The 25,239-nt window shown below is 39.6% G+C and overlaps 1 protein-coding gene across 3 annotated transcripts in view; it reads right to left on the bottom strand.

Moving 5' to 3' along the window:
* Positions 1 to 25,239, bottom strand: part of TENM1 (teneurin transmembrane protein 1) — a 348,313-nt gene that overhangs the window by 78,167 nt on the left and 244,907 nt on the right. For 2 of the 3 annotated variants that reach the window (XM_069811008.1, XM_069811009.1), the window contains 5 exons: positions 24,255 to 24,278; positions 21,742 to 21,888; positions 10,511 to 10,727; positions 3,331 to 3,450; positions 1,294 to 1,555 (listed from right to left, as the gene is read on the bottom strand). In XM_069811008.1, coding sequence (XP_069667109.1) covers positions 1,294 to 1,555; positions 3,331 to 3,450; positions 10,511 to 10,727; positions 21,742 to 21,888; positions 24,255 to 24,278 — 770 coding nt within the window. The remainder of the gene's footprint in view (positions 1 to 1,293; positions 1,556 to 3,330; positions 3,451 to 10,510; positions 10,728 to 21,741; positions 21,889 to 24,254; positions 24,279 to 25,239) is intronic. The other variant, XM_069811010.1, reaches the window with a different exon arrangement.

Below are 25,239 nucleotides of genomic sequence, written 5' to 3'. Positions count from 1 at the left end.
ACATCTGACATCTCTTCTCATTTTTTAATAGAAAAGTAGGAAGAAATATTCATGCATTAATACATGCTAATATATCTCGTTCTCCTATTATTCTGGGTTACTTTTTGTTCATTTCCCAGTACTGTACAACGAAACTTAACACTCTAAGGACCCCCCAATGACAAAAAAAAGGACTGGGGGCAGTTTCTCTCTAAGTAGGCTGCATCTTTGGGTACCTTGCTGTTTAAAGAAGACCCAGGAATACCTCATGTGGAGTAATGATGTGACCCAGTTTTTTCTTACTAGCATGCATCAGTTATTCTTATTTTATGTTCATTAGTTTCACTTAGTACGTTCTGTGAAGCAATGCTATGGCCATCAACTGGCTGAAACATGATAATGTTTTTAATAGTTATGGAGATGTTTAGTCATAATTGAGTTCAATCAGAGGTCTCTTACATGTAGAATAAAGGCTTTTAATCAGTAGTAACACTTTTATAAGAAAAAGAGAAAAGGTTGGAAATATTCATGTCTACAGGTAGCCTCCAAAATACCTTCCAGACTTGCCCAGTGAAATTTCAAGAGAACCCAAAAGAGGCCTTATTGCTTGAACTCTAACTGCTCAAAAAACATACTAAAAATTCTGAGGGTTAACATGACCTTAAACCTGTGTAGTTGTATTTTGTTGGGTGTTTGACTCATACAACCTCTTTTAAGTCCCAAATAAAAGAACAGTTAAATACAAGGTTAATTAGAAATTGCTTCTAAACACTTAAGGGAGCGTCAAGAAAAAAGACATTTACACAGAAACAATCCTGAAGATTGTGTTAAAACTGCTCTGCTTGGAAACAAGGTAATAAAACCCAAGAAGCTAACATACAGCTGGAGATGCCATTGTAAAGATCTAGAAGATGTGAACGGATGAAACATCCCTAGGAGACTTCAAAGCATTTTGGGTCATGTCTCACATTGATGCATGGGGAGGTTGTACTGTTTATCTGTAACCTGGGGGTGGTTTTGTGCATCACTATAAATAAATGAGGATTTCAATAATAAATCATGTTAGGACCCCCCACTTTCTTCTACTTGGAGGTAAGCAATAAAGCACCTTAAAATATAAACAAAAAAACAAGGAAAGAAAAAAAGAGAAAAGCATCTTGTGAAACAGTACTAAGGAGATACGCACTGGTGTCATTCTGACAAGTGAATAACATCCCTGCAGTCAGTTGCTCACTATCTGGTATCATCATCTAAAATTGTCTAGAACCTGTTCTGCAACCCAACAAATTGTTAATGTGAAAGTCTTTTCATTACCTGTAGCTCTGGAATAATGGTTCCTCTTTCAGGACAGGACCCTCCAAATGCTGTCAAGGGTGAAGGGAGTACAATCGGATTTGGGCTGATAAAACTACTGATGTCACAAGATGGTGTGTCCGACTCCGTTCTTTGCATTACAACTTTGTCTACGATGATAAATCTATTCCAAGGCAACCAAAGTGTCCTTTTTTCAGATAGGAAAGGAGATCTGTCAAAAACTAGAGTGACAGAGATGCCTCCAACAGCCACAAGGTCAAAACTGGAAAAGAGAAAACAAATTGCTTTCTTTTTGTTTTATCATAATATTACCACAACTTCCAATGCATCACAACCAAAAACTTCATGTTGCTTATTACAGCCCTTAATTTACTATGTGAAATCATTCAAGTATACCTTCCTGCTGTCACCCTGGTACTTACAAAGAAGCTTTAGCTCTCTGTGCTTTCTCCCTGTATGCATCAATAGCAAGGCACAGTACTTGGCTGTTACTTGGCCAACCTCCCCCCTACTTATTAATTAGAATCAATACTAATGAGTCATCCATAACAAAAGTGTGGACCCAGTTACTTTGGTTTATACGAAAAGAAATTCCTAGCGCAGAAAAAGGATGCTACTCATAATCTGTGCAGGTACAGAATGCAGAATAAGAAGTCTTAAAGCCTGTTAGGCCTTTTCTTTATTAACATGTCCTTCTCCCTTTTTCTAAAAGTAGCAGGAAAAAAAGGTTGAGTACATTGAACAGGAGACCCCTCTGTGCAGGATATGAAATTTTTGGGGAAGATGCCGATTAATTGCACTGAGAACTGAATCAGCTCTTGTACATAAGGCAGGTGATCCTCCGGGAGCTATTGTGAAGAACCTTTGGCATATCTGGGCTGCAAAACAGTGGGACATAGAAGGCACGATATAGAGTCTCAATTTCCTGAGTTTCTGACATCCATAGTCAGGCAATGCAAGGTAATATGTAAATAGATACTTCACTCTCTCTGTTATTGAATGCATTTATTATGGAGGCTTTTGAAGGTAACAAACTGCGATAAGAAGTCAGACTTAATTATGCATATCTCATCACATTTCCCAAATGACACCCATTACATTCACAGCGAAATACAGGTAGCATATTTTAATGCAACAACTTTATCCAGGCTAGCGTAAAGAGGAAATGATAATTACTAACTTTCAGTACTGCGATTTGAAAGTCAATAAACTAAGGTAGAATAAATATGCATGCTCCTTACTTTTATAAATTGACAAAGCCAAACCAATAAAAAAATAATAAAAAATTGTGGAAACAGTGACAAATTACACTCTTTCCCTGTTGGAAGATAGTTTCTGATTTCTTGTAATTCACAACACAGCCAAAGAAGATGAAGTCTTAAACTGCCTTTAGCAGGTTAATTCAAGTTCAGGAGCAAATCATGACCCTATTGCAAATGGATGGCTAACCCTGGAGTGCAATATAGAACATATAGGAACTTCATCTCTCTTTGAGAACTGAACTAAGCCCCACAAGGCTGGGGAAGAAGGGGAAGCCAGGATTGGTCAGGACTGGTTGTGGAACAGCAATTTAACCAGTTTGGCTCTGGAAAGAGTCTGTCCTCACTTTCACCAGTGTGGCTCAGGTGATCAACTAAAGGAGTTAACTTCATTGACACCTCAATAAACTACTTGGAAGATTCAAGCTTAACAACAGAAAAAAAGAGGGAAGACAGGGAATTCTCTGGAAAATCTGACCAGTGAAAATATTCAAATGTCAGGAAGGTACTGTTACAGCAGTACTGTCCCATTTTGACTCCAGGTGTTTGAATGTCATTGCAATCTTGTTGATGTTCAGGTTTCTTCTCTTTCTTCTTTGGTCCCTCTACCACAGAGAGCTCTAACTAAATGTGCTCCTAGAGCAGAGGGCCAGATGCCATCCTCAATCCACACTATGAACAGCGATGTCTATGAAGATTTTGCACATGACTAGAAGGTGGTACATGGCCCTAACTATACAAATCTAAACCAGTGAAAGACCACACATGAAAGGCTGACCTTCCATCTTGTCGACTGATGGTGTATCCGTACTCATTGTGGTGCAGAAAACTGACGTTCACTCCAACCAAAGGTGTTCCGTCTATTGCTACCACCTGGCCTCGAATGACACATGCCCGTCTGTAACAAAAAGAGTAGAAGGCAACATGTTAGACATATCAGGAGGGTGAGAAGGGCACTGATTTCAGAAACTGTGCTATACTTCTGTCCCAGAGAGACAGAACTACTCTGTTATCATTGTGACTGTTGATTTTGAATGAAAATTCAAACAAGTCCAAAAGATTGATTTGAAAAACCATTATCTCATGAAGACGACACACAGACTCTCCAGTGAATCGCTGGTGTATCAAGAATATATTTCCATTTCCGGCTCTATTTCAGGATACCATTTGTTCTGCCATTGAATAGCACTGCAAAGGTTTCACTGATAGCATGATTTAGCTTGCTGCAGCTCTAGGGGGTGATGATTTGTGAAAGGGGAGAATGAAACCCCATTCTCTGCTGCTAAGAATAGGGCATTGCTGTCTATTAGGAAAAAGCTGAACTAATGTGATAAGGCAGCAGCGAGACACATGGTCCTTCACCAAACTTCAGAAACTTACATAGGTAAATTCAGAGAGCGCCTAATTAAGCATAACATACCTTTTTCTCAATCCCCCATCGCATGTTATGCCCTTTTAAATTCCCTCTGGGATGTGTTAGACTTGCACCCACTTTCCAGCATAAAAATCCTCCCATTCCAGTACAGAAGTTGGAATATGGCAGCAGAGCAGAACACATCAAAGTCAACGGACAGAGAAGTGAACTCACTACTAAGTGGGTCTAATCGGAGGCTAACGGGATCACAGAATCATAGAAAATGAGAGCTGAAAGGAAATACAAGACTTTATCTTGTCCATTCCTTTGCCTCAGGTAAGATCAACTATACCTACACTACTCCATACAGATGCTTGTCTAACTCTATAACCTCACCAAGTAACCCATTCCAATGCGTTTGCGTGAGTGCTTTACTCATGGCAAGTTCTTCCTACTGTCTAATTTGAATCTCCACTGCTGTCCTTTAAGACCATTACTTTCACCCTAGCCCCAGAAATGGTGAAATTACTCTCTCTTTCTTAGCTTTAGCCTTTTACATATTTGAAGACTGAAATGTAAGGGAGACAAATCTCATCAAGGATGAAGAATAAGGTGTGAATACCGTCATGGTGCAGATTAGGACCTAGTGGGATTTTTCTAAGGTCTTACACAGCTATGTTCCACTGAAACACCTTTCAGTATTTTTCTCCGTGCCGTCAGGCATGCTACATTAGCATACCACCACCGGCTGAATGGATCCAGGTCTTGGGATCTAATGATAAAATTGCACATATTTCCTGGAACTGTGGTTTCACATAACTAAGTGAACAGTGTATGTAGAAGTCTTTTGATAACGTTAAGACATTTAGGGTCAAGACCAACAGAATACTTATAAAGGTAACTGGCATTAAGTACTCAATATAAACAATAAGCATAAATTTAGACATCGTTATGTTTCTCTTTCGGTTTGAAAGGTCATGATAGACCTCAACAGACACATCCTACCTTTACACAGTGAATATGTAATCTAAAGGAAAAACTTAATAGCTCCTCAGATGAAGGATATTTAGAAGTCTATATATGAATTTAAAAAAAATATCCCTGGAGAGATTAATTGATCATGATCCAATGAAATCATACGCACAAATTGGAGACCATAAATTTCTGAAAATTCTGACTTGTTTCATAAGATCCCATTCTCCAAAGCCACTTGACAGGACACTAATTTATCACTATGATATCATCAAACCCGTCTGACTGTGACCTGAGAAAATGCAACTGGTAAAAATTAACCTCTTTGCGAGTACGCCATTCACCACAGTTGCTAATATGAATTCCATGCTCCCAGGACATAAGATGATGATTTTCAGCAAGATGCTGATTTTCAGCAAAGATGCTGATAAGTGCCAGAGGAATGGGAGAGGCTGCATTACTGCCAGTATGCAAAACAGAGTTCTGATTTACCACCTGTTCGTTTTCTACACTAACTGAATTGGTTGCGGCCCTATTTGTGGGCAAAACCTGCTGCTCCAGTGAAGGCAATCAAGCTCTTGTGTGTCTCAACAGACTCACGAGACTCACTCAACAGGACAGCCAGGTTCAATTACTCCTTGATTTGTTAGAGCAGAAAATACCGGTTTCTATTGTTTTCTTGTATTTCTAACATCAACAGACCTGCCTTTCCTTTTCTAATCCCTTTATTAGCGCACTCCATGTATTTACAACACACATTGGTGTGAGAGACAGAGACCCCTAAGAGTCATCATTTTTCAGTACATTATTCTCGTACTCCTGTCTGTTCGTTCCACACAGACCTGTCTTCTGACTCTACTCTGTCCTCATATTTTACCAAGCACACAGACTTGTGCGATAACAACTCATCAAAGTCTTCATTATTTCACACATAGTCTTTCTTTCCTCTACTCATTCACTTTACTTCTCATTATTCATAAATAATATCGAGACTTATCTTTCAACTTCCTTGCTCCTTTTTGATTCGTCGTATTTTACAAGCCACACACATTTACAGTATGTGATAAAGACTCATAAACCTCATTATTCTACATTTATCTGTATTGAACTGTCTTTGCAATCTTTTAGATTTTAAATGTTCTAAGCCTGCCTCTGTTGCTACATTTGTCCTCATTATTTACTGTCTTTTTATTACCTACTCTAAGTTCAAGAGTCTTCTACTCTCTGGCCTCTTCTTGAATTACCAGCACCTACTAAATCTCTGACTGAGCGTTTGATCAGAATTAGATTTAATTTTTGCATTTACTGCAGGTATGGAAACATTTTTCAGTTCCTTTATGACCAGCACTAATCGCAAAGGCTCAGGGAGGTAACAAACCACCCCCCAGTTTGCTGCAAGTTCTCCCTCCTTTCCCGATACCCTGACAGCTCACAAAGTGGACCACCGTGCCCAGAGGCATGCTGGCACGCAGGTTCCCTGCAGCTTTGCTGCTTCCAGAAGACCTCACTTAATTCCTTTCCTTACCAGAGCTTTTAGAGCATGTTCCCTGCAGTGATGTCCCTTCATACTCAACTGCCACTTCACGCTTCCTTGCTTCAACATTCACCCCCTTTCCAGGTGAGCTGTGGACCTTGCTACCACTCACTGCTTTTCTTATCAGAGAAACCTCTAAAGATTATTATGCCTCCTCGATGTGCTGTATGTCCCTGTTCTATTCTCAGTCTCTAAGATTTATTCTACATGCTTGTGACTGGCCTGCTTTTCTTTCTCATGGGGGATAATAACTCCTACTACGTGTCCAACAGCCACCTATTTGCAATGATTGCATAATCTTGGACTAAGGCTGTCCAAGTTGTTTTAACTTGAAAGTAAGCAAAAAACCTGTCTTTTCTAATTCAGAGGAGCTGGGAAGGAACATGTCCCTGATAAGCTGCCTTAGCGTTTTCAAATGCATTAAAAATGTTTCTAGTCCCCTGGCAAGCTGTACTAAATCTGCAACTCCAGAGGGAGCAGTTGGCTTTTTGAGAGAAAGCAGAGATTCCCACGGGTTGCAGGTGGCCTAAAAGAAGTAGGAATTCTCTGCCAATGCTTCATGGGTCATTCCATGTGTAACTGAGGATCTCAGCTCTGCGGGTCTCAGCTCTCTGCCATCAGGCAGTTTGTTTGACATCTCTAATTTAAAATATAAATAGAAGTTTAAAATTCTAGATGCATTCTTTCACTACTTGTAAAGCATTTTATTATTCTACCACCATTCCACCACCTCTACTACTACTTATCTGCTATTTTTTTGCTTTTGTTTTGTGTGTTAAAATTTCCAACATTCTCCGAGCACCTCAGGCTGAGACATTAGGCCTAGATGTGGAACTCTGTCAACCAACTTGTGAATTCGCAAGTGTCACATTACCAGAAGATGTCATTTACTGTATTACATTTCTGATTAAAATCTTCAATCAGAGAAATTAAGCTAAAGGCTAGTAAGGTACATTCATTTCTTCCTGCTGACAGTGTTGCTGTAAGCAGCCTTTGAAGGGTAATTAATTCAGTACCATACACTGGACCCTTTTTGTAGGCAATTTGCAGCGAGTCAAATAGCTTGCCAGCAGCATGCATTAAAAATACTCAGCAAAGAAACAAGCTAAAAACCTTCCTGAGAACAGAAGTTGATAAAAACATTATAATCCGCTACACCCTCCTACATGCAGTAGGTCAAAACCATTCCTGATGTAACTGAGTACATTTCCATTTATTCAGAAAGTGTCTAATCTGCCTTTAAGCATGACACAGTTTAAGTTGGGAGTTTGTAAAAACCCAGTACAAATGACATAGCTTTGGCACAATAAAAAGCAAAATATATTTAAAAAACATTTAGCTCTTTAATATTGATTTTGGTGTAGCATTTAGCCCTGGCTCAATGCAACACCCTGACTGCACTGTAGAAGGCAAATGCTTAAAAATCAGATCTAAGCTAAAGTCTAAGATGCAAATGCAAAAGGATAGATGTCCCAGCAGTTGTCAGAACAACTGATTTTAGTATTTCAGATGATGTTGAAAATGCCAGGATATGGCAGAGACCAAACACTTTGAGTCTGAAGGACAGAGATAATCTTTACCATTTTTTGGTAGCTTTCCCAAATCTATTCAACATCACTTTGGCTTTATCTACAGTGAGATTCATGCAAACATCACCCATATTGGAGTTCCACTGACCTATGGTAGAGTAAAACACTGCACAATGCCATTTGAATCAGAAGACTGAAAACATTGGATAGATGTTTCTTCCTTAATCCTCCTAATGGTCTCAGAGACTTCTTGCAAAGGTGTGTGTGGGGAAGCCAGATAGGGCTTTGCAAAATTTGAGCACCAGTGGGAATGGATGCCGGTGCTCTGAAATAAATGAATGCCACTATTTCATCCAATCCTTCCAACATTTCTTGTTGAACCACCAATGCTATAAAGTAAGTGGCACTGCAGATAGCCATGAGTTAATATCATCTGCCCGGACACAACCTTTTCAGCAATAGCCAAAAGGAGATTAAAACCCCCCAAGCATTCTTTGGTCTGTACCAGATAGGCAGGATTGCAGATTTCTGATTTTTTTTAACTGTAGTAACAGTTGTCTTTCTGTATTTTTTTCAGTAATCTTAATTCCCAGGAGAAGAACAGACACTAGATGACAGTCAGATTGACAATGTCAGAGGAAGATTTCTGAACAGAGGCAGCACAGCTAAGCTGTTGTCTCCTTCTGAGACTCTGCTTATCTCTCATCCTTGAGGAAAATTCTGGCAGTTTTTAATAATATTTGACTTATGGATGAGCAATTTTTCAACAGCCTGGAAGACTTGAGGATCAAGCAAAGTGTGGACTGATGAACTCCTCGGGGTGCCCAGTACATGGCAGATCACTGTTGACAAAACCCAGGAGACATGGCACAGCGCAAGTCTCCAGGCACTGCCCTGATTCCAAAGATACAGACAGCCTCATCTGAATCCCAATGACCTTCTCACCAAACTAACTAGTAATTTCTCTACAGTGGCAGGAAATGATATCTGGGGTGTGAACAATGCACCAGTGCAAGTACAAGTCGTATTCCTGAGCAGTATAAGGTATCAAACGATGGTGAAGGTGGGCTGCTGCGCACACACAGGCCTTCGCTGCTCTTCGTTCTTCAAAGGCATGGCAGATATCAGGGTAAAGAAACGAAATACTCAGAAAAAGCTTTTAAATCCAAGTTAAATCCCATCAATGATAGCTTTAAAAGATCAGTTCCTTATATCTATAAAAGCACGTTGACGGGATTATGTGCAATCTGGCTGCTAACATTTGCAGTGTCACAGAACGCTGTACAGGCGACTTGAGTGCTCACCTCCTCTCTGAAAAGACCTTGCTGCGAGGCATTTTGATGAGGAAAATCTTTCACTGGTGACTTTTGGTTTGAACTGCGGTACGCTCCGCTGTGCGTAGAGCCAGCCAAGGACCTCGCGCCAGGCGCAGTGGCTCTGCTCATCAGCGAGACGCATTCCGAGAGACCCGCCGTGGGCAGGTGGGTGCTCTTCACGGAGTTCATTTTTGTGCCCTATCGTTCTACATATTTATAACATCCTGTTACATTATTAATAGTGATTAAATGTTTAGGTATTTCAGATCAATAAAGACTCTGTTTACATATTTACTTTATTAAAAATTAATGTTACAAAGAGAAAGTGCACTGAATTTGTGCGCAGCTATGGAATGAAGTCGAGGTTGTAACCTAAGTAAGTGCTATGTACTGCACTGTGAAAATAAAAAAATTCTTATGCCCTTATTATTGGAACATGGTTTATCTAATGCATAGGCCTAGTTGGCAGGGTAATAGTTAGGTGATGTGGATGATTTGTGGATCTCTTTGTCAGCATGTAAGTTATAGCTTCCCAGGTGAACTACAGCATAAAAACTTATGTGCCCCTGTATTTCAAATGTTCATGAAAATATGTGTTACCAGGTTTTCTGAGCAAGTAAGTGCCCCTTTCCTATTGCACAGCCTTTTCCCGTTAAAGGGCAAGTCAGTCTCACAAACACTCAAAGATCACTCTACTGTTTGCGTGACAGCTTGAGAATAACCCGCAGCATGAAATGGTAAACTCCACACTGGTCTATCAACACGTAGTAAAACCAAAGAAGTTGGTTAATTGGGTAGCTGGATTATATGTGAGTGACACATGTAAATTTATTACACCGTAAATACAAATCAAATTCTACTGGGCAGAAAGGTGACTGAATACAACGCATATGAATCCAACTCATCCTTCTGCTTCCTGCCATTATGTGTATCTACAGCATAAAGGGCTGAGCTTTCCCCCACTTATTTTACAAGTACGAGATAGCTTACCTTCCACAACAGTCAAAGTCTTGTTAATAAGGTTAGTAGAGTTTCTTGCTGTGACGCTTTTATGAACTGGATAGGTACTAATGAGAATCTGATAAACAAGATCCTCAGCTGTTGGGACTTAAACTTTTGCTATCCTTTTAAGTACTTTTTGATCACCAGTGAAGAATTCTCAGCTATGCAGCTGTCAGTGGCTTTTCCTGGTTAAATAGTTTCATTGCAGTTTTCAATATTCAGAAAAGTCTTTCATCTAAAAGAAAACTCACCTGCTCTCAAATAAGACATCTCCTGGGATTACATGAGTGCTTTCCTTCCCGATAAGGAATCTGATTCGATCATAAAAGAGCCTCGGAGGATGCTGAGAGAAAGGCGGTTGGCTGTGCTGAATAAGGTCAAGGGGATCAGGCGAACCCTGGCAGAGAGGACTTGCGTAACAATTGCTTTGCTGACAACAGTCAGGGTCTACACAGTCTGTCAAGCCATCTAAAACAGAGAGAATGGAAAGTTCAGGAAATTGAGTGATTCTGAGAATAAAGCACCGAGTTGGCTACTGGGGAGAAGAGGAGGTATTTAATCAATTGGAAGGCATGCCGATTATGACACATTCAAATGCAATAAAGCATTAACGTACACGCTTAGCCCAGGAGGGGTATTTCTCTCTAGTCATTAACACTGTACCACCTCATAAAATCCCCACACGACAATGAGAAAACAGAACCTACAAACTAAGTGAACAGGGAAGAGTGGGACTGTCCTCACTGCAGAACAGGCAGAAGAAAATCACTACACAATACTCGTTAGACCAACGCGTGCAGGATCCACACTGTGCAGCTGATCTCTCTAAGAGTCCTTTATTGTCACTACTGCCTGTTCACACCTGTGAGGAATATACACTTGTTAACAAGTCTGCAATAATGAAGAAGTCGGAAATGTTATCTAACTCGCATAAGCATCCTCACTAGAGTAGTAAAAAGAGGTATTTGTTACAGTTGTCTGATTTCTACTTTATGGCCTACAATAGTTTTACTAGTGCTTTAGGATGTTTAATTTTCATTTATTGGTTGCAATACTAGAGTGATCCAAAAAGGGAAGAATCATGACTATGCTCCTTTCATAGTTGGTGATATACAAATATACACCTTGATGCAGGCTCTATCCCAGTGACCTGACAGATACAATCTTCTTCATGGATGTTTGTAACAGGAAAGCAAATTTGGAAAGTGAAAATAAACTTATTCCTCCTCCCTCCAGTTTCAAGTATGAAAAAGAGGAGAAACAATGGATTTTTTTTTTTTTCAAAAATCTACATTTCTTCATGGAAAAACTTGTGACAACATTTGTAGGGGAGATTCATTTCCTTAAGTGTCTAAAGCTTATGATGAAAAGTGAAGCACTGAAGTGTATCCAAATGAAGCACCTAAATAAAACTCAAAATTGGGCTATGGGCATTTAATTGCTTTTATCAGCAGCGTAGATGTCCAAATCACCTAAATTACATACTCAACCAGAAACAGATTTAATAAGGTACGGTAAAATGTCCAACGCTCCTCTTAAACGTCCATTTTATGACTTCGCAGTTGCTAACTTGCTTGGATTGACAAGCACACTAATGCATATAAAGCAAGATTAAAGCATTGTATCCTTCAACAAAGACATCTCTTTGTATTTTTAACAAGGTCGGTCTCAATAACTGTGGAGTCATCATATTACTGTATGAATTTCCCTTGTGTTAAAATCGGAAAGCTATAGGATTAACATACTGTCACATATTTCCACTTCATGCTTTGACTTTTTATGCTCTGTTCGTACCAACACTTTGGTGCCTATAAAACCGTACCTCCTCAGGGCAAACTGCGTTATCAGGGAAGCTGCTGTAGTTTTGTCATTGACTTTAATGGGTGCAAGACCAACACTCAGCCAACTCTGCTCTTTTCTCAATAGAGCACACTGCACTGTGTGAATGCTCAGTAAATAACAGCATAAAATATTCACTTTGAAAAGAAAGCAAAAGCCCTTCTACAGAACAAACAAGTATAATGACATGGGCTTTCCTGGAATCTGAAAATCCTTGCCTGACCTTGAGCAAGGCAATTGCTTGGCTAAGCAAAAAATATTAACAAATCTATCCTACTGCAGCTGGGAAATCAGATGGAGCAGGCTAGTTTTTGTGATAATGAGCCAAGGGCAACTGTAGATAGCTAGCAACAATAATCTAAGACCCTCGGATCCAACAAAGCTGGCATAGCTACAGGTCAGTGCATGCTTTAAGTTCTTTCCACGTTCTCCCAGTTGTGGAGACAACAGGCATTTGCCAGAAGTGGGAGAAGAACTTCACAGGGCAACACTGAGTTTATTGACTTTGAGCGTAGCAGTCACTTTATATTCAGGAGAACCTAGTAAGCTATCAAAACCCACTAGGAAATCAGTAAGCTGAAACAATAAGGGGCCTCCAGTCTAAACAAAACCACATGGGAAGTGGACGGAGGAGTTCACAGTATGAACCAGAGGGGTTTTCATCGTGTTCTAATGAAAAAGAAACGATCTTTTTGGGTTGAAACCTGAAGAGCAGGCTTGGAACTGCAAGGAAAAAACACCTCCTCTTATTGCTTCCTCTTTTTTGTCCAAGGAATGAAACTCTCTATAATTTTAAAAAGTGAACTGAAAAGCATCAAATTACTATTAGATTCTCCAAGACTGCAAATGTTAAAGAATTCTACTAGAGTTAAAAAGGTGATAAAGAAATTGAAATCTCTTGCTTTCGCTTTATACTGGTGAAGATCCCTGCAGAGGGCTCCGATGTGGTTAGGTACAGCCGTTCAGGGCTGGGCCGGTCTCTGCCGGTGGAACGGTTATGGCAGTGACAAGTCTTGTTCAAGGAGTCAAGGTACTTTCTGCAAGGTGCTAATCTCTACAAGCTGACTGCTCTCTACCTGGGAAACTTGACAAACATTGGTCTGGCAGAATAAGTACTAATCAGAAAAAAGGCACACTTATTTCAGAATAACGGTATCCATGGGGAAGCTATTTTGGAGTAATTTATTCCACAGTAGCTATTCTGATTAATTTTTTCCTTGTCAACAAGCCATTAGATGTGGGAACTGAGCTGACCCGATTCTCTCATTTATGTAAGAAATAAAAGGGAAAAGTCACAGAAATATTAGAATATGAAGATTTGCTTAGAAAAGAAATAGATATAAGAATAACAATTAAATACTTCGCTTTCTCTAATAGAGTCCTCATTCTTCTCTGCTCTGGTCAATAGCTTACATGCCTGGCAACAAACAGTGTGCATTCATGCTGTACACGAAAAGAAACCAAATGAAGGGAAAGCAGTTTTCCATCTTCCAGTCAGGCTCAATTTTCATCTTTTGTTTGCAGTTTACTTGTCAGCAAAGTGACTATCTTATAAACTCTTCCAGGTTCTGCTAATGGAGTTATTTTTGTTTGAATTACTTGCACCTGGTTTCATTTGCCTCTCCAGGCTCTCAGGGCTACAAAAGGGTGGGTTTCCCATTAGTAGGGGTGTGAAGTCCCAGAAGCATATCTGAATAACCTGTGGTGAGAATGGTATCTGTCCTAACACCACCAGGAATGTACAAAGCGCTGGATACACCAGGAACAGCTTACAGCCTTGGGAGTAAAGGCTACAAAATCATCAGAGGAAGAAATTGCTAACCAAAATATAAATGTTAATCCCAAGTAGGAGTCTTCTAGGTTACAGATTATCATTTTATGGCTTCTCTCTCTCTCACGCTGTATTTATTTTTTTTGCATTTTTAAAAATCTTTTCATTGATTAGGTGACAATTTATTTCAATCTCCCCTCTCAGCCGTGCAGAATGAAACAGAAGACAGATGCTAAGCTCAGAGAAGACGCACCATGGGCAGTGAGGCAGGAGGTGCAGCAGCACCAGCTCCTCTACAGACTCTTAACAGGTTTGGCTCAGGCCACCGGGTGTATGTAGTTAAGAATTATTAGCTAGAATTGTCTGAATAATGTAACTTCTAGCTTTTTTTCCAAGCAGTTGAACAAAATTTAGAAAAGAAATCAACTTGGATAAAACTGAAAAATACTTTTTGCACTTTGTGCTGAAGTAAAAGAATAAAACACCTATTTCGGGGCAGATAGGGAACGCTTAAGCCAACGTAAAATCTTTGTTCCACTTTAGGCTCACTTCAGATTTTGGTTTAACTTACACCATTTAAAAGAAAAAAGAAAAAACCCCAAACCTAAACCCCCCAAAGAAACTACTGTAATTCAGCATGATACCCATTAAAATGAACCAGGTAGAACAAACTGGTACAGAATCACAAGTTACATACGGAGGCAGTTTATGACAATGCAAATCATATTAGTAAGTGCATGTGAGGATAACATTTTCAACAAGCCAATCCCATCTGAAATGAGATTTTTAATCCAGGAGAATAACCCAGAAAAAACCAAATAAATCTTGTTTATAAAGTATAACATCAAACTCATTCATTACAATGCTACAAATACATTAGTCAATTCTCAACCAATGGTCACATTTTTTAGTTAAGGTTTCATATCAGGAAGTGACTATTAAAAAACTCATCGTGTTAAGAAAACAGGGGAGTTTCTTTTAAATCTCAGGAGACAACAGTCAGGAGTATCAACAAACTACTACAAACAGCAAAAACTGTAATTCATACAGCAGGGGTGCCTGTATACTGAAGTTTTTACTGTCAATTACCACAAAGTGCATCACAGCATAGGTGCAGACTAAAATGTATTACAGAGGTGTAAATGATTCTGGTTTGCTATTAGCATTTTTTAATTTATTTTATATAAAAGGCAGTCAGGCACCTTCACGGTGCACTACAGATTATGTAATAAAGTGATTCACATTTTGAGGAGTCTGAGATTACGGTTTCACGCTTTCCAGGTACCTTGTTTTGTATGCAAGGGATAACTAGCATTTTTGGTTTTGTAAGTAAATTAGACAATGAAAATATTTTTCATATTACTGCTAAAATAGAATTCACAAAGATCAACTTGAGGATAAAAAGCACTTCATAGCACTCTTAAATAATTTAAACAACCTCAAAGAAAAGGCAGAGCATGCCAAAACAAGTTGCTCTCTTTTCAGTCACACCAGTCCTCTCTGCATTGCCGTAGCTCACAGAGTTAGGACAAGGTTTTCCCATTTCCTTGCTGGGGAAGGGATCCTTTCAGGAAGCTTTCTATAAGGAATGATGTTAATATTTATTGTGTCAGGAGTTTGTGTCAATGGAATCACACAATGTTTTCCATCAAACAAAATATATTTTATTGCTTATACATTTTTTTATATATATATATTTATAGATAAATATATATATTTTTTTCTTATTTAATATGATGGAAAGAATGCCAGAAGTGTGATGAAATTACCTCCTCATCTATGTTTCTACTGCAGCCATGGAAGGCTCAGTTTGTGCCAGGTACAGCGCATTCTCTAAGGTACACATTATGCAGCAATCTCTCTTCTACATGGGTGATCACCTTCAGCAGCCAGACAAACTGGCGATGGAGCTATGGACCCACCTCTCCATTGGTTACTTTCCAGCAATATACCTCTTAAATTACCACGTTCGGGCAAGTACTGTACAGTGATTGTATTTCATGTTTTGTATTTGAGCTTTCCATACGCTGCGTAATATCTATATTAAATCCTCAATAAAATAATAACATTTGGAAAAGAAAAAGCCATTTTGTCAGCTATAAGCTCATAGCAAGAACATGGAACAAGTCACATATTTCAGGCCTGATAGGAACAGCTCTATGCCATCTACTTTTCAAATCCTGGCTTTTCTAGCCTTCTCATCTACCCTCGAATTACCTGCAATTCATGACTGCAATACGGGAATATCACAATAACTCATGTTGCTGAAAATGGATTCGTGTTCACAATTAGTACAAATTGTCTAGGTAGGGGAACACCCGAGGACATTAAAGAGGCGCTGGGTGGGCTCATGGGTAAGGGAAGCGAAGACCAAAGCGGTTCTAATTTCGGCAGTGGTGGCTTTCCCAGCTCACCAGTGCAGCGTGCAATAACTTTCACAGTGGCTTCTTTTCCATTAAAACATTGAGATGCTTTATTAACTGGCTATGAAAATGACAAATTCAATCAGACTCTACCTCCCATGTTACTGGGTTAGTTGTTTTAATAAGCCATCCACCATCATTAGGTTCTGGCAAGCAAAATGTAAATAGTTAGCAATAATACTTAAGATTGCTATTCTTCTGCTTTAAAGTTCATTAAAAGAGTAGAGTTCTCATGCCTTCAAGCTTTTGTCACACATGGAGGAGACACCGCTAATGTTAACTGCAATAGGTTTGAAGTTTTATGGTTAACTCCAAGCCCAGAATACTACAAGAAGTGGTGTATGTACTTACATGGTGCATGCATATACATGTATGCAGGCATACTCACAAACACACATAATAATAAATATACCTGCTCAGCCATATGAAAATCAAGCCCACCTTGAAGCAATATACTGAGTATAAGTAATACCAATGACCTTCATTTCCACTGCTGCAGAGCAACCCAGAAGCGTAAGTGCTCTCCTGCTCCCTCTGTGCTGATCCCAAGTGACTGTACTGATCACAAGCCAGCGTTGGAGCTGTGAGAACTATGTCCAGAACATTTTCACAGAAAGTAAAAAATGGGCTTTAAGGTTCTCCTTGCAGTAAGCAGATTTTGTTCTCTGAACTCCCTATGCAGGACAACCTAAAAAACTCAACACCATGACTCTCAACACTTGAAGGATTTGAGCTTTTGCTCAATACTATCATTTGTGGGGGAAAAAAAAAAAAAAATCCGCAGGAGTCTTCATCTTACATTTGCTTGCTTTCTTTTACAGATTTCAAATAAGTATTAAAAAATGCCTGTGCCGACTTGTTTCACCACAGGCTCAGTTAAGTCCAATTAGGGTTGCCAGGAATCTAAGCAAAGGGAATCAAAGAGTAACTTCAGAAGAGACTAAGCAGCAGTAACTGTCATGAGTCTCTAATGCTTATTCGTCTGCACTAATCCAAACGGCTTCTCAGATTTTAGCTGGAATACAGAGCATGCAGCAGACAGTGAGGCTGTTCACTGGGAACACTGGCATTTGTTTAAGGACATTGGAAACCCACCAGTGTGCCTGTGGAAAGGCTGCAGAGTGTTTTATCCAGTGAGGACCAGTGGCGTTTGGCCTTCCACACGCAGGAGAACGCAAATATATCAGGATACGATTTTCAGAAACTCTAAGTATCCCTGGGGAGCCCTCGCTGCTCAGCAACAATGAAAACCATTCCCATCAGTATTATTTATATTGTGTAATAATAGCATATTACTTATATATGGACTCAATATTTCTGTGATGGATAGGTTATTAAAATGCCAATGGATGGGTCAGAAATACATCAATATTTTAGCAGCACTGGTTATCAGCCCAAGGCTATGCTGAGTCATATATTTTCTTGCGCTTGGAAAAGCTTGGAGAAAGCTACAATAACTGTCTGAAGTGACTGAAGGGATGTTTGGAAGAGAATGCAAAGCTTGTAGTAAATAGTATTTTCCTTAAAAACAAACAGTCAAGATTGATTCACGAAAGAAAAAGAAAACGACGAAATGAGATCCAGGCAAATTTAAAAGAGTGATCCGTATCAAAGAAATTAATGGGACCGATGTGGGAGCTGCAACTTTCAGCTTAAGACAAAGACCTGCCTGTGCAGCAGCAATGTGAATATATGTCAGAATAGCAGGTAAATTGTGGCTTGGCAGGGCAGGGGGGTGACCGGTGAGCTGGTGCTGAGCGTCCTTGCGCGTCCCAGCCCCGCGGCAGTGTGCTCTGCCTCCTCGCGCCCGGGACACCGGCGCTCGCCTGCGCGGAACTCTGCAAAGCTTTCAGGCGATCTTCCTGGAGCTATTGAAGGTTCCAAATGAGTCTAAAGTAATGGCAGGGTGAGAGAAAATGACCTGCTCAGATGAGCTGAATGGTCATCTTATAAACTGAAATCTTGTCAGTCATGACAATGAAAGAAGGAAAATAAGAATAATGGGGAAAAATGGAGAATAATGGGGAATAATGGGATGCTGAGGGAAGGCACGGCAAGGGAAAGGCCCCACCGCAAAGGACATCTGCTTGACTTCTTGGCATTATTTAATGGACATCACACTGCTAACAGACCGCAGATGCGCTCCACAAGAGCAAGTGCAAACCATGCCGTCGCGCATCTGTTATAATGCTAAGACCTTTTCAATGATATTTGTAGTGATATTTGAACAGGTAAACATGCCCTTAAGTCTGCAAGTAGGAAAAAGCTAACAGAGAGTTATGAGATGGAGAGGGAAAGGCAGTTATAACACAGTCAGGGCACAAGTACAGCGTATACTAATGGGGCTCTACTAAAGAAATAGTACTCTCCCCGCTCAGGAAAATATTTCCGCATGTGTTTAACCTTACCACCACTGGTAACTGGGCAACTCGGTGCTTCAGTGTCTGCAGAACCAGGACGCCTGTGAATATGCTTGTGGCTTACCTTTATACCAATATATCAGTCCCTAAAAAATGAAGTCAACACTTCCTCCCTCCCAAAATTTTTGTGTTGTTACTACAGGTGAAACAATAACGCTAACGCTTCCTTGTGCCAAATAGATGACATTATTCAATCCCTACAGTTGGAACTAATAAAATGCTTCATTTTCTAACACATTTTTTCTACCCCATATTTTTGTATAGTAAAAAATCTCAGTTTTTTCAGTCTCTGAAAGTACCAAATAATAAATCAGCTGGAAACTACACAACATTATCACTCTGCCTAACTCCTGAAATTAGAATTTGTTTGAAATAATAATCGTTCAACTTTACTACAGCTTTGTTCTTTGATTGGGACTTCCTCCTAACAAACTTGAAGCACAAAACACCTCCTAAGGACTGAGATATGTATGTTTGATTTAAACACAACTGGAATGAATAAGACTTTTGCTAGGTAAGAATACCATGACTTGGAATACAGGACGGCACTAAATTAGGTCTAGAGCATGTTCTCTTGGGCAATGTGTCACTAACTGAATGGGATCACATCCTAACAGCTTAGGAAGTTCCTACCTGCCAGCTGAGCTGCAGAAACTCAGCTGAGTGCGTGCTCTTAACTCACCACAACTGCACGTTAATGGCGTCCATCTTCATGAACCTAATTGTTATGTAGTTTGATGAATGGTAACTCATTATGCCACCGTAATATTCTCATAGCCTAAGGCACAACCTCCCAGCAAACAAGACTTAACAGGTAATGTCATGTCTCCTTCGTGATTTCTGTTTTTACTGTTGTGTGTGTATGCAAACCCTGAAACACTTGGAATCAACTTCTGATTTTGTATTAATGTCGCACTGGTGTAACTCCAAAGACTTTATGGGAATTTTTCTAATTTATTCTTATGCCAAATCAGGCCCTATGAACTTCATATATAAAGAGAAGTGGTTTTAATATGTAGATATAATTTTCTTTTCTTATATAAAATTGATTGTGAAGGAAACTTAATTACATTTAGCCCATCTGTAGTAGTCAGATTAATTAAATATTTCTCTCTGCACTTATCTCTAATTGTAATGTCAACAGAGCTGTCCTAGTCCATGTTATGTTGCCATTAAAAAGGAAAAAGAAAATTACTTTTAAAACCTGCAGTGAAATGATGTTAAGTGTCTCCCTTAAACTGACAAATTCAAGGAGATTTAGAGTTAAAACTGCCAACTCTTTCAATAACTCACCGTTATTGCAGAATATAAAGCACCCAAAATCACAATACAGGGCAGCTTATACAGAGCCAATTCATAGAGTGGATCAGAAAATGCTTTACACACATTACAGGCTAAACAGGGTTTTTGTGGACAGATTTAAGAGTGCAGGCGAGTGAGTCAGTGGCTCGGACAGCAGGGGAGAGCACCGGACAGATGGGAGAGCACGCGGGGGGCAGCGATGCCAGCTGTGGGACCTTGTGTGAGAGGGATACGCACCAGCGTAGAAGAGCAGAGAGAGTGGGCAGAGAGATGGTCATTAGATGTCTTGGAAATAAGGTGGAAAAGGAAGGATAAGAGAGGAGTAAGGCAATTTTGAATGGGGTTCAGAAATGAGGAGGCCTTTGCCAAAGGACAGCATGGTCTTAGAGCCCACAGGATACAAAATCAGAAGGTCTCAAAATATATCTGTAAATGAGGAATCATCACTGAGTCAGAATGTTTCTATTGAGGTCCCACAGTGACCTCAGTTCTTGGCCCTAAATCAAGCTTAATTTATCAATGACCTAGAAGAAAACAGACAATCATTATACCAAGGTTTGACACTACAGTGGGGTATGACATGTCACCCAAGACACTGAGGTGGTCTGTAAGTGTGACACAATAAGATAATATATATTTCATTACATCTCAGTGTACAATCTAAGAAAAAAAATGTAACCGTGCTTGGGGCAGATGTATTCACAGTCCGAATGAGGAAGCTGCACAGCTCCGAGTACGGGGGCAAGCACACTGTAAAGGATGGCACTAAGTAAAGGAGAGGAAAGCAATAGTCCTTCTTGACTGTCTAGTAAATGAGTATTCCTAAAATAGATAGGAAAAATAATTAACTCTGAGAACAATCAGTGAGGAATGTTGTAGCTTTTCTCCCACTGGTAAGTTTGAAATAGAATCTAGATGTTTTTCCTGAAAAAAAAGCACTAGCTCGTGTATTAGAATGAACTACTGGAAAGGAGGCAGAGACTAACTTAAGAAAGAACTATGTTTTTCCCAGCACACCTAAAACTTCTGCAGCCTTAGAATGAATCAGGACTACAGAGGTCTGAGGTAGGGAGCACCCAGTGCTTCAACTGGTAGAAAAGAGCAAACGATTATTTTAGTACAGGGCTCTGTTTATTGTACTTTCAAAAATTACTTCTGCATACTTTCTACACTAGCCTACTCAACATTCGTTCAAATGTAGGTCCAGATAATTGCAAGAACTGTGCTGTGTCTCAGTGGAAACATTAAGAAAGAGATTAACGTTAAAAAAGCATCTCTAAATGTACACGGTATGCTTGCAAATGTATTCATTTAATATTAACATAAAACTAAACCCTGGATGCATTTTGACAGGCACAGAGGTTTTTTCATTTGGGTATCCATTGGCTGTCTTTTCTGAAATAGATGACAGAGTTATGAGGTAGAGTGGAAAGGAGATAGAAGAAATTACTTGTTTCACTTTTTTTTTTTTTAAAGAAAAAAAAAAAATCAAGTACTGGGATGTTAGGTATAGCACATACATAATTTCTGCCTTGAATAACATCTAGCACAAGGGTCTGTTCCCTCACTGCACTGCTTCAGATGAAGTCAGTGGAACAACTGTCTTGAGTGAACAGACAAACATTGGCATTCTGTGATAAAAAGGAAAACATACACCCAAACTACAGATTCAAATGACAATCAAGGATGTGACAAATAAACAAATAGACATGAGTTATGTATCATACCTCCATCATTGTCCAGGTTATCTCCACACACCATTTCCATGACAACGTTACATCCCGAGCCACTCCAGCCCACTTGACAAACACAGTGCCATCCGTTCTGATCAAGAGTGCACCTCCCATTTCCATAACAGAGACCTGGGCAGCCATCTAGAAAAGAAAATGTAAAAAAGAAGCCTTCATGGAGGAGTTTTCTTCTCTTCTTTTACAGTTGCCATTATTCTTTAACATTCTTTCATATAGTATTATACTCACTGCCTTCAAATGATTGCAGCTCCCTTGCAAGCCGTTTATATTTTTGGCCAAATATGAAAAAATACCCATCCTGGTCCCTCCCTTCGCTTGCCCAAAAGTCATTTCTCAGTGAGGAATGAGGCTTTTTTAGTGTGTAACATTTTGTGCTCAGGAAAAATATGAGTAAACTTATAAGAAGATATTTAGCAGTCTGCCTTGTCTGTCTCTTTCTCTACTTACGGAAAAATAAGTTGTAGATCTCCAAGGAAGGCGTATACATCATCAACGTTTATATCAAAGATATACATGGGAAACTGTTTAAATGACTAACTGGCATTTGTGGACATAATCCTACACATCGCAGGGAGTGGAGGTGACCTTTTTATTCTGTTCACAAATAGTCAGCTGACTGAGAAAAAGCCAATTTGATTTATGCTACAATGCAACTCTTTCCACAGAAGGCAAATGAGGGAGCATTTCCTTCCAACGTCTAGTTCCACTTCCTTCACATTACAGCTGATTCACATATGACAAACACTTGCCCTTCAGTGGCTCTGATTCTAGATCAAAACTGGAACAATGACTGTAGCATCCTCTGGATTATGTATTTGTAAACTCTGAATCAATAGTAATTTGGACATTCTCAGCTAGATCTCTTGCCTCTAAGAGTGAGAGAGGAATTGTCTCTTGGATGTGTACACTCATGTCCATCTGCTTGCATAGTTTGGTGCCAACTCAGACATTTGGCAAATCCTCACCATGTCACACATGGAGCCAAAGGACAGTGGATAAAGCTCAGCAATAAGCTTGACAGCACAAGTGGCATCCCTTCTAAGAGGGCTCCTTTCTTTTTGCCAGCACGGACATACAGGAACTGAAAGCCCTTCTGTACTTGATACTGAACGTCAACGCGTGTTATCAGAGAGAATTTGTTTTGAGGAAGAAAGAGAAGGCCTCAGTCTGCATACGTGTTTGGCAGCCCCAAGATGCTCCAAAAGGACTTTGGAGGAGCCGACCAGGGTCAGAAAATCTGTACGACCGGTCTGTCACGTTGTGACTTACATCCCAGCGTGCAGCACATCTCCTGGCAACTTTACACTAGACACATCACCTCTCTCCTCCTCACCCTCGGCACAGTTTATCAACCATATCTGCAAACAGGGGGATTGGAGAGTCTGACCATCTTGCTCGGAAGAGCCGGAGATAGGTGGCACCGTTTTCTCACACTGGAATTCTGGAAGTTGCTGCTCTAAAATAGCATGAGGTTGGCCACTACCAGATACACTACAAAAGCCAATTATTTGCCTCTTTCGGGGAGCTGGGGGAAAGGGCAGGATGTGAGAGCTGTTCTGGGTAACGGGGGTGTTATTCCACCGCAATTCACTGTCCTGCTGAGTTAATTAATTTCTTGTATATGATTCGATTTTGCTGCTATGGGTGGTTATCCTCTAAGACTATAAATGTAATCAAATGAATGCCTACATGATTTTATTATTATCTAATTCTGAAGAAATAAAATAGCAAACACGAAACAAACACCCAGGTCTTCCTGGAATATCGGTTACTTTGATATTTCAGCTAGCAGCATTTTTGCAAGGGGCAATGTGCATCATTGCTCCGCACAGCATGGCTGGGACTGAGGGACTGCTGTCAAACTCGGGGAAGGTACTTGCGCTGACATGACCAAGCAGGACCTGCGGCAAGGCACGGAAATCAAATGAACAGCACCAGACACAAAACAACATAAAATTTAACTCTTGTATCAAATGATTTGAAGAGAACTGTATCACATCTAGCACAGACAGCTTTTAAAAAAGTGTACTTCTCTCTCAAAAGAAACTTGCTTCAAGCACAAGTAAAAAAAAAAGGGGCAAGTTTTTGTTGTCATGGAAGACAGGATCAACACAAAGTTTTTTTGAGCAAGTCCTCAGCTCTGTCATTACTTTGGAATGGTAAGCAAGAGCAAAAAACCTGATTTGCCTAACATAGCACATCAGATGGCCACATAAAACATGAAACATGCTTACATTGCTACAACTTTGCAAATGAGTTGAGCACATTATTTGTTAACACCTGCATTTTCTTCTGTAAATCTCGCTCTGTCTCTGTCTCTGTCTCTCTCTCTCCCTCCCTCCCTCTCTCTCTCCATAAACAAATGTTTTCTCTATTCTGGCAACTTAGCAGTACAGAAGCTCAGACAAAACAGGTAACACAAAACACTCCATCGCCAATACTTTCATCTTTTCATTATTCTTTCGCAATGCTGATATGAAAAAACTTACCTCGAAGAGCATCTAAGTAGTGAGCTTAAAAAAGAAAAGAACAAAACTGAGATGGATTGAACTTCTGTACCCAAATGAAAATACAGACACCACTTGCTTATGGCTTGCCACCTGTTGGTTAGATATAAAATATCTCCCTCTTACTGCAGTCAGACCTATTCCTGCTACTGTGATCAAAACACATTGCGTATGTGATTGTTCTCCATTTGATGACAAGCATGCAGAGGACAGCTTGGGTCATACCTGGCAGTGCCTACAATGGGATGAGCAGCTCTATTTATCTTCTTAATTATTTTAGTCCTTTTCTGGATTTGCTCTACACAACCTTTAGAAAATTAGGCTGTTGCTCCTTCACAAACCTGATTCTTGATTTAGCAAACCTGATTTAGTAAATTCTAGAGCCAGGGAATGAATTAGCTTAAAATGATCAAGATGAAGATAAAACATTCTACTTTTTTCCAAGAAGCAAGCATGAGAGCTTACACTGCTTACCTCTAAAAATTAGATACCCTGCTATTATAAACAACTAAAACAATAATAAATAATCTTGTTCTGGGACATTTTAGGGAGAAACACTATTAGACTTTGCAAAAACCTGTTGTATTTCATTAAAAATACAACTATTACATTTGTATAGTAGAGTAATGACTTCTAAAACGATCTGAAAGCTTTACCGTATTAGGAATATTGTTAGAAGCCAACTATAGAAAAAGCACCTCTAGTAATAAGTAAAATATGTAAATCCTCAGACATGAAGGCAAGAGACTTAATGCAAGAATTACTTAAGCTGAACAAAAGCTTCATCCCCTCACACCTTCTATTTCTTGAACATTTTTTTCCTTCCTGACTCAAAGTTCACATATGAACACAACCCAAAGATATGTTAGGACTGAGATATCTTTCTTTTGTGTGTTTTTTTTTTTTAAAAATCAATTCATCAATGTTTTTTCCTCTAAACAGAAAGCTGCACTGAGGGACAAGCAGG

This window comes from Haliaeetus albicilla, chromosome 23 (genome assembly GCF_947461875.1).
Source record: "Haliaeetus albicilla chromosome 23, bHalAlb1.1, whole genome shotgun sequence".
NCBI lineage: Eukaryota > Metazoa > Chordata > Aves > Accipitriformes > Accipitridae > Haliaeetus > Haliaeetus albicilla.
Note: the sequence above shows the minus strand (reverse complement) of the source record. Positions and strands in the feature narration are given on the sequence as shown.